The sequence below is a fragment of the Salvelinus namaycush genome, chromosome 9 (genome assembly GCF_016432855.1).
Source record: "Salvelinus namaycush isolate Seneca chromosome 9, SaNama_1.0, whole genome shotgun sequence".
NCBI lineage: Eukaryota > Metazoa > Chordata > Actinopteri > Salmoniformes > Salmonidae > Salvelinus > Salvelinus namaycush.
The window spans coordinates 43,361,032-43,376,151 of NC_052315.1; the positions used below are offsets into that span (position 1 = coordinate 43,361,032).

General features: G+C 38.4%; 1 protein-coding gene across 2 annotated transcripts in view; it reads right to left on the minus strand.

Moving 5' to 3' along the window:
* zgc:110789 (Xan_ur_permease domain-containing protein) overlaps nt 1-10,103 on the minus strand; it is a 28,943-nt gene extending 18,840 nt beyond the window's left edge. Inside the window, exons 1-4 of one of the 2 annotated variants that reach the window (XM_039001482.1) lie at nt 9,905-10,103; nt 9,554-9,635; nt 3,531-3,665; nt 3,024-3,181 (exon numbers count right to left, since the gene is read on the minus strand). In XM_039001482.1, coding sequence (XP_038857410.1) covers nt 3,024-3,181; nt 3,531-3,665; nt 9,554-9,601 — 341 coding nt within the window. In that variant the 5' untranslated portion in view covers nt 9,602-9,635; nt 9,905-10,103. Of the gene's footprint in view, nt 1-3,023; nt 3,182-3,530; nt 3,666-9,553; nt 9,713-9,904 lie in introns of both variants that reach the window. The other variant, XM_039001483.1, reaches the window with a different exon arrangement.
* Between the last annotated feature and the right edge of the window lie 5,017 nt (nt 10,104-15,120).

Consider the following 15,120-nt stretch of genomic DNA (forward strand, 5'->3'; position numbering starts at 1 on the left):
CTGACCCAGTAGAGTTGTAGTGACATTTTGGGGATTTAGACATATCTATTATTTTGAATGGTGGAAAGTAAACAAACTTATTTAATATATTGTATAGATCAATAAAACAAAGAAGGCTACTACAATACATATTTGTTTTACAAATATAATATGTGTCCCTTAGTTTTATGTAATTGGTGTTACCACCTTGAAGATCACTCATTACAAGGATTTACCAGGACCTTGAGCATTCCCTGAAGTGGCAAACGGTTATTGCGGGAGGGGTCTATATTAAAGAAAATGATTAGCTAATCACACCTTTTTAGTATGTCATACATTTCAGGATTCCATTGATGATATGGGGTGTCTAAATTCAAAGTGTCATTGGTGTTACTCAATTTAAATGAACGCAAATTGCATTGTGAGCAAAATTCTTAACGAAATCACATTAGGCCTCAAATTAAGAAAAGCCTCAATTACCTCAAATGTGTCATTGGTGTTACCATCGTTACTACTCCTACTGCTGGCACAGTGTTATCATAATGGTCACAATTATTTAAAGTCATTAAGCTGCCATATGAGTTGATTTAGAATGGGAAGATGTACATTCAAATTACAAATACAGAAAGTTAAGTACATGTTTTCTAAAATGCCCAAATGCCACCAAAAATGAAGAACCACCCATTCAGTATATTCTTGATAGTGTATTATCAGATGATTTCAGCTCATCATGGTCTGGACATAGATTACATAGATGACATAAAAACAAACCACCACCTACAGTAATTACAGCAGTTAACCTAACCTACACAAGCTTGACGACTACAGTGCTTTCAGAAAGTAGTCACACCAACTTGACTTTTTCAACATTTTGTTGTGATACAAAGTGGGATTAACATGGATTTAATTGTAAAGAAAACAATTCAACGATCTACACAAAATACTCCAATGTCAAAGTGGAACAAACATTCTATCATCTATTTTTAATGGAAAATAAAACACTAATATATTTTGATTTCATTAGTATTAAACCCCTGAGTCAATACATACATTAGAATCACATTTGGAAGCAATTACATCTGTGAGTTTTTCTGGGTAAATTTGTAAGAGCTTAGCAAATCTGGATTGTACAATATTTGCCCATTATTCTTAAAAAATGATTAAAGCTCTGTCAAGTTGGTTGTTGATCATTATTAGACAGTCATTTTCATGTCTTGCCAGAAAATTTCAAGACGATTTAAATCAAAACTGTAACTAGGCCACTCAGGAACATTAAATGTCATCTTGGTAAGTAACTCCAATGTGTATTTGGCCATGCATTTTAGGTTATTGTCTTGCTGAAAGGTGGATTTGTCTCCCAGTGTCTGTTGGAAAGCAGACTGAACCAGGTTTTCTACTAGGACTTTGCCTGTGCTTAGCTACAGTATATTCCTTTTCTTTTTATCCCCAAAAAACTCCCTAGCCCTTGCCGATGACAAGCAAACTCATAACATGATGCAACCACAACCATACTTGAAAATATATTCTTCATATTATAAAGAGTGGTACTCAGTGATGTGTTGTGTTGGATCTGCCCCAAACATAATGCTTTGCCACATTTTTTGCAGTATTACTTTAGTGCTTTATTGCAAACAGGATGCATGTTTTTGAATATTTTTATTCTATACAAGTTTCCTTCTTTTCACTTCGACATTTAGGTTAGTACTGTGGAGTAACTACAATGTCGTTGAGCCATCCTCAGTTTTCTCCTATCACAGCCAGTTAACTCTGTAATTGGTTTAAAATCACCATTGGCCTCATGCTGAAATCCCTGAGCGGTTTCCGTCCTCTCCATCAACTGAGTTAGGAAAGACGGCTGTATCTTTGTAGTGACTGGGTGTATTGATACACCATCTAAAGTGTAATTAGTAACTTCACCATGCTCAAAGGGATATTCAACGTCTGCTTTTTATTACATTTTTACTCATCTACCAAGAGGTGCCCTTCTTTGCAAGGCACATAGATGGGGGTAGTCATTCAAAAAACATGTTAAACACCATTATTGCACACAGAGTTAATCCATGCAATTTACGGTATTATCTGACTTGTCGAGCACATTTTTACTCCCAAAGTTGTTTAGGCTTGTCATAACAAAGAGGTTGAATATTTATTCAGCTTTTCATTTTTTATTAATTTGTAGAAATGTTCAAAAACATAATTCCATGTTGACATTATGGGGTATTGTGTGTAGATCAATGACACAAAATCTAAATTTAATCAATTTAAAATTCAGGCTGTAACAACAAAATATGGAAAAAGTACAGGGGTGTGAATACTTTCTGAAGGCACTGTATACTTCACCACTCATCCTGCATATGACCAAGCAAATCTCTTCTATTGACCCCATGCCAATTCAGGCTCAATGACCTGGAATTGTACGAGTGGGGGAGCTGAGCTCCAGTACCAGTTCTTCAGTTAGAGATTCAGCTCTTGATGGCTTTAATTTCACAAAGACCCAGTGCCCAGTCGAGAATATGCTATGGTGTGAGGCTAATGCAGCACACTGACCTGAAAAACTGGCTCCGAATATCAACAGAGGCTTAGAAAGAGACATGAGAGCTCATACTGTACAACCTAGCTAATCAGACGCTTCAGCAAAATCAATCTTTACAATAAACGATAGTCTACTGCTGGATCTCCTGGAAAGCATGACAACCAAATCAGATATTGTGTTTAGCCTTAAGTAAAATTCCAAGAAATTGCAATGGATTTTATTGTACTTTGTTTTGATTCCAACATGACAATACAACAAAGAGACGCCTTGCCCCTTTGATGTCTGGCAATTCATGACTAGTAGATTCCCTTATAAGGTGTCATGGTTGGATGGCTCCACCTTGATATTGCCCAGGATATCTTATCAAGGTCAATATTTATTGACCAAATAAACATTTGACTCCCTTGTACCTTGTTCTCCCTGCTTTTGGCCCCATTTATGTTCACAGACACTCTGTTGCTGTTGAATAATTTGTCCAAAGCCATATCAAACCAACCACAGCTTCACTCACCTGATTCCGAAGGTGACCTGCAGCAGGGTGCACATGCCTGACACAAAGAAGATGGTGCTGATGAGGTGACCCTGGGTCAGGCCATCGTGCTGCAGACACAGACCCTGAGACAGGATCAGAGGGATGGCGATTATCCCCCCAAACGCTGTCAGTAAATGCTGAGGAGAGGGGAGATGGATGTAAGAGAGGAAGAAGAGATACTGAGGCCAAGATAAGCAGATGAAATCACAGGTACAGGAACAGTATTTGCCATCAACCTCAAAAAAACTCACACAGTTGAATCTCTTAATATTTTATTCTTGAGGCCCTCATGTGACATTTGTGATTTTGTTTTTCATTTGCAGCTAAATTCATCCTGGAAAACTAGGTTAGTTTGACTGTTCATCCAATTGATTACATTGGCTGATCAAAGCAATGGAATCCCAAGGAGGCCCAACCTCTCCAACCTCAACCAGTGAGAAGGGAACCCTGCTGCCTCCAATAAAACGGAGTAGGGATTGGATTTACCTGGATGCCCAGGATTATGCATAGGTACCAGGCTGGGACGTCTGTGACACAGTAGGACAGCTTGTTCTTGTCATCCTCCTCAGAGAGGTCGGAGCCCTCTCCATCATTCTCCAGCTCACAGAAATTCCCATGAATCTACACGACAGATAGCAAGGTCTCATTCATTAGGACAATGGAAAACATTTCATTCTGCAACGGAATAGGAAAATGTGCGTCTCTTATTGGCTAATCCAGGTAGTCCCTCCCTGTTTCCATGCATTTTCTTCTGTTTAATCCTAAATGGGCTGACTCACAGGCATAACATTACCCATACTACAGGAATAAAATTACCAATTATACAGGCATAATATCACCTAGAACAAAAGCGTAATATCACTCATAACTAGGGTTACAAAGCCACCAGTAATTGACCAAAGTTAACGAAATCTTTAGTAATTACTGTTGCAACTTCGAACATATTCCCGGGAAGACCAGTTCCCCATTTAACCACAGGAAACTCTTGGATATGCTGTGGTGGACTGTTATTACAATTGCGTCACGGGAACCTGGTAAAAATATGTTTGTAACGTAAGTGTAGTTAGTCATTGAATGGCTCTGAATTCACTGAATCCATTTTTGTAGCCAACTGGTACCCTCAAATCGTATCCTGATGTCGACAGCAGATGGTAGTTGTATTCATAACATTAACTAGCTAACATACATTTTGAGAAAACAAGTTATATTAAGTGGCTAGCTACTGTAGCTAGCTAGCGTTAGCAACGTTTGGTGGTCAATGAGACTGAGAGCTAGCGAACAATGTAACAAAATTATAATTCTACAATTTTCAAAATACTCCCTCAACAGGCAGTGGTGCACTGTTAAATTATATTTGCCATTTCAATATTTATTTTTTTGAAGAAAACTGTTTTTGCCACGGCCTGGCTTTCATGTGATTTAAACGTGAGCTTGTGCGAGGTGTCGGACTCGACGACAGTTGCTATCCATTGGAGCACAGCAATTGGTTGCCCACAATTCTGAGGTGGGACATAGCAAAAGGTCAATTAGCAGGTAATCTATGGTAATTTTGGTTTTTCACACTTAAATTCAAGAGAAAATAGCCTAATTAATGAAAATAAACATCTAATCAACAATGGCAAACTCTTGATTTGTTTCACCTGCCACAAGTTTGGCAGCAAAACATTTACAACAAAGACATATTGACTTAGTAAAATAAATAAAAGTGTGTAAAAAAAATATAAAGGATATGTCATGCTGAAACCCTCATGTTATTATTATTATTATTATTTTTATATATTTTTTTTAATGTATTTTTTTTACCTTTATTTATACAGGTTTTTTCTCATTGTGATAACATCTCTTTCCAAGAGAGACCTGGTCCAATAGCAGCAGAGGGAACAACGTTTCAGACAAAACAACTTACATACACTAACACAACATTAAACAAAACTATAAACACACATACAGTACAACAAAAACAGCTGGCCTAAAAACAATTACACTCTTCTATGATATATACTTTGATCAAGTGTTTAAACTCCACCAACGAAACTAGATCATCACATTTTAAAATGTTCATGACAGAATTACAGGACCACGGAGCTAAGTAACTAAAACTATTTCTACCATGTCCTGTTCTAATTTTTGGTACTGTTAGAAGCAGATCAGATTTATATTTATTTATATTTATTTACTGACCTGACTAAAAAAGAACAGAGATAAAATGGCATTTTACCCAATATGGCCTTATAAATCAGTGTATACCAGTGTTTAAGCCTACGCAAGGTCAATGACGACCAGCCAACAGCGCTGTAGAGATCACAATGATGTGTTAGACGTTTCTGATTTGAAATGGACCTGAGGGCTGCATGATACACTGAATCAAGTGCTCTCAGGGTAGTGGCTGAGGCCTGCATATATATAACATCACTAAAATCTAAAACCGACAGTAATGTACATCGTACCAGCTCCTTCCTGGCCTCAAAAGAATAACAAGCCTTATGCTGGTAATAAAATCCTATTTTCAGCTTGAGCTTCCTTATCAAGTTCTCTACATGCACAGTGAAGCTCAGCTTATCATCAACCCACACACCCAAATATTTGTACACTTTAACTTGCTCTATAGTATGTCCAGCCAATGTAGCAATGACATGATTTGTAACATGCCTGGCATTTGAAAATACCATGCATTTTGTTTTACCCGAATTTAGAATCAGCTTTAAATCATACAGATTCTGTTGTATGATGTTAAATGCTCTTTGGGCATTTTCAAAAGCTAAAGAAACTACTACCACTTGAATAAAAAACAGTATCATCTGCATAAAAATGAACATCCACTGTTTCAATAAGATCCCCAATGTTGTTGATATACAAAATGAACAACAGTGGGCCCAAAATAGAACCTTGCGGAACACCTGAGCACACCTCTATGGACTCAGATTTACAACCATCCGCCATTACACATTGTGCACGATTTGATAGGTAATTTATAAACCAATCTAGAGCATGACCAGTAATTCCACAACATTTTAACCTTTGCACTAACACAGCATGGTCCACGGTGTCAAAAGCCTTCGACAAATCAATAAAAACAGACACACAATGTAACTTCTTATCAAGAGCACAGTGGATGTCATTTAAAACCTTCAATGTTGCTGAAACAGTGCTGTGAACACCAATGGTATTCACTAAGTTGATGGTTTATATTTTGGATAATGTTTTCCAGCTTTGTCATTCTATTATTACATTTTTTATAATCTTATTTGATTGTGTGGCCTTGTCACATGTAAAATATATAAAACAGAGGACCAGAGATAATTACAGACACCTGTGATAATCTGAAGTACCTAAAAGGGCCACTAGATGTCTTGTGATAAATTAAATACAATCCTTGAAAGTTATCAAAATGCTGGTAGTTTACAGTAATATACCCTCCGTTTGCAACCTTACCCATAACACAGGCATAATATCACCCATAACACAGGCATAATATCACCCATAACACAGGCATAATATTACCCATTACACAGACATAATATCACCCATAACACATGCATAATATTACCCATAACGCAGGCATAATAGCAAACATAACACAGGCATAATAGGCTATTATCAATAACACTCATAATACAGCAATAATATAATCCATAATACAGGCATAATATAACTCATAACACAGGCATGATATCACTCATAACACAGACATAATATAGCATAAAACCCAAAGGGGTTTTCAATGATTTACTGAAAGTGTGTTTGTTTACAGTCAACATTAAGACATTCTGGAAACCCATGTCACGTAAAGTAGCTGTGCACCAACGCTAGCCTATCAGTGTTAGCTGAATAGATTGCCTCAGATGCATGTAGACTGTTGGCATGCGTTAGCAGTAACAGTTTATTTTAAGGTATTAGCAAATAATTGGCCAATAAGACATGACTTCTAATGTTTGAATAAGACAACACTTTTCACAGTCAATGATTTGCACCAGAGAGCCGTACAGTATGTTAGTTACACATGAGGGGCTGGAATGTTGAGGCTCAGGTGATCATCAAGGCTGTACCATAAGTAAACAACTCTTCTCAGCCTACTAAGAATGAGCAGCTTCATTCTGCTTCACCAGACCCATCCTAGAGTACAAATTCTTTCATTTCAAAATATACATGTGACTGTTGGGTTGAAATAGCATGCATGTAAACAAGCCCCATTCAAAGGTGCTCAAGTCATTCAGTTCTTATGAATTCACCCTGACTTCTGTGAAATGATGACTATTCTAGATCGTTTTTTACAACGGTAGGCCTACGCAATCTGGAGAGCACCACCTGTGTTATGCTATGTGGTTTGGAGATCAATATATTACCAAGGCTGAAAATCACAGGGAATTTGTTTCTTTGTTTGAGTTTACACATTAATCTATGTCAAAACCTATACACAGGTTTGGGGAGTAACGGATCACATGTAATCCGTTACATGTAAGGGATTACAAAAAAAACGTTAACTGTATTCTGTTATGTTACCAGCAAAAATATTGTACTCAGATTACAGATACTTTTGAAAAAGTAGAATATTACTTCGAAGATTACTTTTAAATTCAGAAAGGAGGTTTGCGAAAAAATAATCTTTGACACGTCGCTGTTTTTTCAATTACATTCAAATCAGCATTGAAAAAAGGCGCAAGTTTAAGTTTGTTCCACCTGAGCGAGTCTGACCAGAAGTCAGAGACCACTATGACCACTATGACACCAAATGTGTTGGATTGTTCATGGGAAAAGATCAGGAATAGGCTTTTGTAGGCTACAGTCCATGTCTTGCAATGGTTCGACTGCTGTCGGCATCCAAAGATTATCCTACTTGAATAAACACTTGGAGGTAGGGATGACAGCAGTGGTGTAGTCTACGGCGATATGGATATCACTTATTATTGTTATCTACTTAGCGCATTGATGTGAATCACAATGCTGCTCTCTCATTTAGCTATTTGCGCCTTAGGGATTGTGGTTGTTATGGATGGCTGTTCACAAATCTAAATGTGTATTTTAACCCAATAATGGTTGAATTCAAGAAGTCTAAGGTGCCTATCAATCATTGCTTTTGAAACCAGTGGACAGCCAGCGAAAAATGCGCTCTTGCAACAGCTGCACAGTGCAGATCCTAGCCTATGGAATAAAAGTGAGGCTTTTATTGCTCAATCTAATTATTACTGATAAAAAAATGTAATCCATACAATAGGCCTAATGGACACATGTTCAAACTCTTACACTTTCTATAGACTTAAAGGGACAATCTGTAGTTGCTGCATCCATTTTTGGACTTATAAATGCCTCATGAGCTTAGTTCAACTGTCACACTCCAAGAGAACCCAAAATATAAGCTTGTTTTTCTCCATTGTTTGTAAACATTGTAAATGTAAACAAAGACTGTATAGCTTCATAGCATGGTTAAAACAATAATGTTGATATCATGGATGGTCAGTCCTTGCATCCATAGCTCTGTCTATTAATCTGAGAGTGGTTACATTTCTCCAGGCCTACCCGTCAGCTTTTTACCAAAACGGAGACGGGGCAACCATTTTGTTATTGTTTCATATGTGGATTTGCCCTTTAAACAGCTGTATATTATCAATATATCAAAGTGTCACCAACAAAAAGATAAACAATAGGCCTACAGAAAATGCAGCATATGGCATTCATTTTTCACATGTAAATAGCACTTTTCATTAGCTCTCAAAGCATGTCATTCCATGAGCACAGCATTTTTTCTACAACTCAAATCAATAAGCGCAATCAGTAAAATAAGCGGAATCATGACAATAAAATAGTAAACAACAGTGTAGGGCTGGCTAATAAATCCTTCGTTTTGGGGTTATGCTCAAGTTAAACAATTTGGCTAATCTATACTTCCATATTTCCAAGTCCTATTCTTGAATATCAAGGGGTATAACATTTATTGGAATGACTGGAATTCTGATAGACTATGGTTTTTAAAGTAAAGATATAATTTAATCGTATTATTATATGTAGTTGAATGTGATGGGTTGGAAGAAACCTACATAACCAACCCATAAAGTAAAATGTAACATCCATATATGACCAGCTATGTAAACTTTAACATTGATTTATCCTTCAATAGATGTGGTTCAATTGGTAACATACATTTTTGTCTTCTTCTAATGCCTCTAGAGGGGAAAGTAATCTAAAAGTAAGTGAATGTAATCAGTTTACGTTACCGAGTTTGGGTAATGCAAAAGTTAAATGACTGATTACAATTTTGGACAGGTAACTAGTAACTGTTACGGATTCCATTTAGAAAGTAACCTACTCAATCCTGCCTATACATGTAATAGGCTGCACTTGCAAACTTATGTAGCCCAAAATGTAATATTTGTGTAGATAAACATCTCTAAAAGTTCCAGCCTTAAAGCCAGTAAATGTCCATAGGTCCAATAACAAAATAACCTCTACTCATAACCACAGCAGAAAATGTCAACATAATCCTCCAGAAGTGGAATAAACGTGTACATACTCACAGCAAATGTGTCGTTTTCGAGACCATTGCTTTCCTTCTCTGGAGACATGGCTCCAGTCTGGACTCAGCTAGGATGCTGGGTCCTGTGAGTTATGAGTGAAAAGTCTCAACAAGAAGTGTACTACCTCGACCTCTCTTTCTCTGTCTCTCACAATGGTAACTATTGGAAACAATAACACAATAAGAGACATTGGATCCGTAAACACTCTACTGTAGTACCCATTTGTACAGTATAATGTATTGTAGAACTGCCCCAATTTATCTACAAAAGATAGTTATGTCTGCTCAATGCATTACATTTCTATCCAAGTGTTAAGAAATGTCCCCTTTGTAAATAAACCTGTCCACTCACCTGACCGTGTGTTGGCCTCTAGTTGTGTCTCTGTTGGCTCTCTTCTTTCACTTCAGTGATAATCACTTGAAGATAATTATTTATCTGGCCAGGTATATAAAATATGACTGGCCACCCTTAATAGCCCCTCCTCCCCATCCTCATTTATTCAGAGCGCTGTCAATCTTGCTCAGATTGGAGAGAAAAGAGAGTGTGTTTGTTCTCGAAGTTCAGCGGGTGGTTTAGGACCATGCGGACGCCTTGGAGCAGGCGCGAAGGTAGAGCTATGGAGAGCGCAGATGCAGCGAGGGAACACTGAACAGCGTGACTTCTCTCTCAGTTGAGTTGACAAAAGCAGTGCAGTAATGGAAGATGGCTAAGTAACTGCTGTTTGACTTGACAGGAAACTAAACTATAGTTTTTGTAGGATAGCACGAAGCTCTTCAAGTGTTGGTGCAGTGTCCCTTGACCCTGACATGCGTTTAATCCCTGAACTAGTCTGTAGCTAATGTGTAGCAGATAAACTAGTGTGTAGTAGCTAATTTCAGTATGGCATGTGATTGTCATAGAATCTTATGTACATGTAAGTGCCAAAATAAAGGAAACATTTGAGTAAATGAGGGATACAAAGTATATTCAAAGCAGTAGAATTTAGCTTTTTCCTGGAATCTAGAGCCATAATGTCCAAAATATGTATATTTTTCTGTGTATCTAAGCATACCTCTTGATCTGTCTAAATCCACCATTCTGCACTAACTGTCATTTTTATTCAGACATTTGGAACAGCACAAATAAGTAATCATAACATTTAAAACTATATAAAACCTAAAAATACATACAAAAATAAGACTCAGAAAGACAAAAACAAATGTGTGTTGATTTGGCACTCGAGCATCAATACATTACCCATCCCCCCAACACTGTCAACCAAGAGTCAAGACTAAACCAATTCACCTTGGTGGATTTATATTATTCTTAACGATTTCGCACAAACCAGAAAAAAATGCAACAATATGTCTGTGAAACTATATATTCACACTATTATGAATGAATAGTGGGGTTTTTTGGTAGCATTTCATAGTGTGACTGATTTTACTAATTGCATTAGAACTGTACAAAGTATTTGATAGATTCCCCCGCTCCCCCTACCTCGGGCTTCCAGTGGGGAGACCTGAGGTCAACCGACCCCCGCCCCCTCCCCATCTCGTACTTCTGAGTGGGAGACCTTCCCAGGCAGTAGCCTGCCTAGCTCACAAACTACAATCAGGTCGTCCACTCCGACAAGGTTAATTGAACCACAGTCCCACATGGTGACATGATATCATTGACATGATGTATAAATGAGCGATAGAAAACCGATCGTGCAAATTTCACCACTCCACATTTTTTTGTGCGGGCGCCCCGTGCCGCACCCGCCTATACCTAAATCCGCCACTGCAGCTAAAATACAGGTAACTGCCAAAATAATGGAAACACTTGAGTAAATGAAGGATACAAAGCATATTGAAAGCAGGTGCTTCCACACATGGTTCCTGAGTTAATTAAGCAATTAACATACCATCATGCTTAGGGTCATGTATAAAAATGCTGGGCAGGCCATTATTTTGGTTACCTTGGCTATGCCCCCATAGGATGGCCATGCCCCTATCCACAGGGCACGAGTGGTCACTGAATGGTTTGATGAGCATGAAAACGATGTAAGCCATGGCGGGTGTCAGTCATCAGATCTCAACCCAATTGAACACTTATGGGAGATTCTGGAGCGGCGCCTGAGACAGCATTTTCCATCAACAAAACACCAAATTATGGAATTTCTCTTGGAAGAATGGTGTCGCCAACTTCAGAAAATTGCTAGGTTGTTAGTAGTATTACATACAATAGAAACAACAACAACATATTTTTTATTATTTTACAAGACAAATATAAGGGGGCACGTGCCCCTGTGCCCCCTATGGGCATGACGGGTCTGTGTGTATGTGTGCAAAGCTGTCTTAAAGGCAAAGGGTGGCTACTTTGAAGAATCTAAAATATATTTCGATTTGTTTAACACTTTTTGATGTCTTCACTATTATTCTACAATGTACAATTGTAAAAATAAAGAAAAACCCTTGAATGAGTAGGTGTGTCTAAACTTTTAACTGGTATTGTATATATAAACGAAAACTCGTTTTTCAACCACTCCACAAATTTCTTGTTAACAAACTATAGTTTTGGCGAGTCGGTTAGGACATCTACTTTGTGCATGACACAAGTAATTTTTCTAACAATTGTTTAAAGACAGATTATTTCACTTATAATTCCCTGTATCACAATTCCAGTGGGTCAGAAGGTTACATACACTAAGTTGACTGTGTCTTTAAACAGCTTGGAAAATTCCAAATGATGTCATGGCTTTAGAAGTGTGGTGTACCTGTGGATGTATTTCAAGGGCTACCTTCAAACTCAGTGCCTCTTTGCTTGACATCACGGGAAAATCAAAAGAAATCAGCCAAGACCAAGAAATTGTAGACCTCCACAAGTCTGGTTCATCCTTGGGAGCAATTTACAAATGCCTGAAGGTACCACATTCATCTGTACAAACAACAGTACACAAGTATAAACACCATGGGACCACGCAGCCGTCATACCGCTCAGGAAGGAGACGTGTTCTGTCTCCTAGAGATGAATGTATTTTGGTTCGAAAAGTGCAAATCAATCCCAGAACAACAGCAAAGGACCTTGTGAAGATGCTGGAGGAAACAGGTACTAAAGTATCTATATCCACAGTAAAACGACATAACCTGAAAGGCCGCTCAGCAAGGAAGAAGCCACTGCTCCAGAACCGCTATAAAAAAGCCAGACTACGGTTTGTAACTGCACATGGGGACAAAGATCGTACTTTTTGGAGAAATGTCCTCTGGTCTGAGGAAACAAAAATAGAACTGTTTGGCCATAATGACCATCGTTATGTTTGGAGGAAAAAGGGGGAGGCTTGCAAGCCGAAGAACACCATCCCAACCGTGAAGCACGGGGTGGCAGCATCATGTTGTGGGGGTGCTTTGTGGCAAGAGGGACTGGTGCACTTCACAAAATAGATGGCATCATGAAGCAAGAAAATTATGTGGATATATTGAAGCAACATCTCAAGACATCAGTCAGGAAGTTAAAGCTTGGTCGCAAATGGGTCTTCCAAATGGACAATGACCCCAAGCATACTGTAACGAACGTCGTCGGGAGAAGGAGAGGAGGACCAAGGTGCAGCGTGGTAAGTGTTCATTATTTTAATAAACAACTGAACACTGAACAAAACAACAAAAACGATAAACGAACAGTCCTGTAAGGTGACGAAAAACACTAAACAGAAAATAACCACCCACCAACAAAAGTGGGAAAACAGGCTACCTGTTTGGGAACCACACCAGGCCAAACACACAGAAACAGAAAACCTAGACCTACAACATAGAATACCCACCCACATCACACCCTGACCAAACCAAAAATAGAAACATACAAAGCAATCTACGGTCAGGGCGTGACACATACTTCCAAAGTTGTGGCAAAATGGCTTAAGGACAACAAAGTCAAGGTATTGAGTGGCCATCACAAAGCCCTGACCTCAATCCTATAGAAAATGTGTGGGCAGAACTGAAAAAGCGTGTGCGAGCAAGAAGGGCTACAAACCTGACTCAGTTACACCAGCTCTGTCAGGAGGAATGGGTCAAAATTCACCCAAATTATTGTGGGAAGCTTATGGAAGGCTACCTGAAACATTTGACCCAAGTTAAACAATTTAAAGGCAATGCTACCAAATACTAATTGAGTGTATGTAAACTTCTGACCCATTGGGAATGTGATGAAAGAAATAAAAGCTGAAATAAATCATTCTCTCTACTATTATTCTGACATTTATTCTGACATTCTTAAAATAAAGTGCTGATCCTAACTGACCTAAGACAGGGAATTTTTTCTAATCAATGTGCTTGACAGGTGTTGCTCCACCTTGCACAAAACAATATCCCATTAGCAAGGAAGTAAAGTAGTGAGTAAAGATCTATGGGACATGGGTATAGTTGAAAAGACACCATGTAATCCAGCTACTCTGATGTATCCTACAGATACCACATTACTTGAACACGACTGTTACGAGTTGTTTTGGATCAGCTCTCTGAACGATTTATAGAGTCATTCGTTGGAAAACCCTGAGTTTATCTTATACACAGACGGTTCAAGCATTGTGGAGGGGGGTGTGAGGAAGGTAGGCTGGGCATGGGTAGTTACTGGGTAGTTACAACAATGGACAATGTGATAATACCAGGGACGTTAGATTTGAAAAAGCAGACGTTCACTTTGAGTGACACAAACTATTGCATACAACTCTCTAATGGGGAATAACTCCCAAGGGGGGACATGACGCAGTGCCAGGACAGTGGGTGATGGTAAAATAATATGTGATAGACACATTATAACCAAAATGGGAAGGTCCTTATCAAGTTTTGCTCATAACGAGGTCAGCAGTAAAAGTTCAGAGAAAATCACGATGGATACATGTCATTCATTGCAAGGATGTCATTCATTGCAAGGTTGTCCATTTTGATGACAAAGCGGAGCCTGGAGAATAAAGAACTGATTGATTGGCAATCGGGGGCCAATCTCGGGTGAAGAAGCATAGTAAGACGATCAGAAACCTGATGAGCTTCTATGTTGTATACTGCAGTCGTTGTATTAGTGTCGTGTCTTTAGTATCATTAATGGTGAAGACTGTTATTATCAAATCAATTCTCTGTAATTATTATTAGGTTATTAAACGAATCATGTAAATTTAATTAACTAGGAAGTCAGGGTACCACGGAAAATCTTCAGATTACCAAGTTATAATTTTCCGAATATATTACAGAATATACAATACATAATAACATTATACCGTCCCTAGTGGACTAAACAAAAACAGCTTGGTTATAACACTGTAACGGCAGCCTTCCCTCTCTTCACTATAAGAGAGGGTGAAACAGGGATCGGACCAACACGCAGCGTAGCCAGTGCTCAACATGTTTAATTCAACAAAAACAGTGAACACTTACAACGAACAAAATAACAAAATGTGGCAAACCGAAACAGTCCTATCTGGTGCAGAATACAAACACAGAGACAGGAAACAACCACCCACAATCCCCAACACAAAACAAGCCACCTATATATGATTCTCAATCAGGGACAACGATTGACAGCTGTCTCTGATTGAGAACCATATTAGGCTGAAC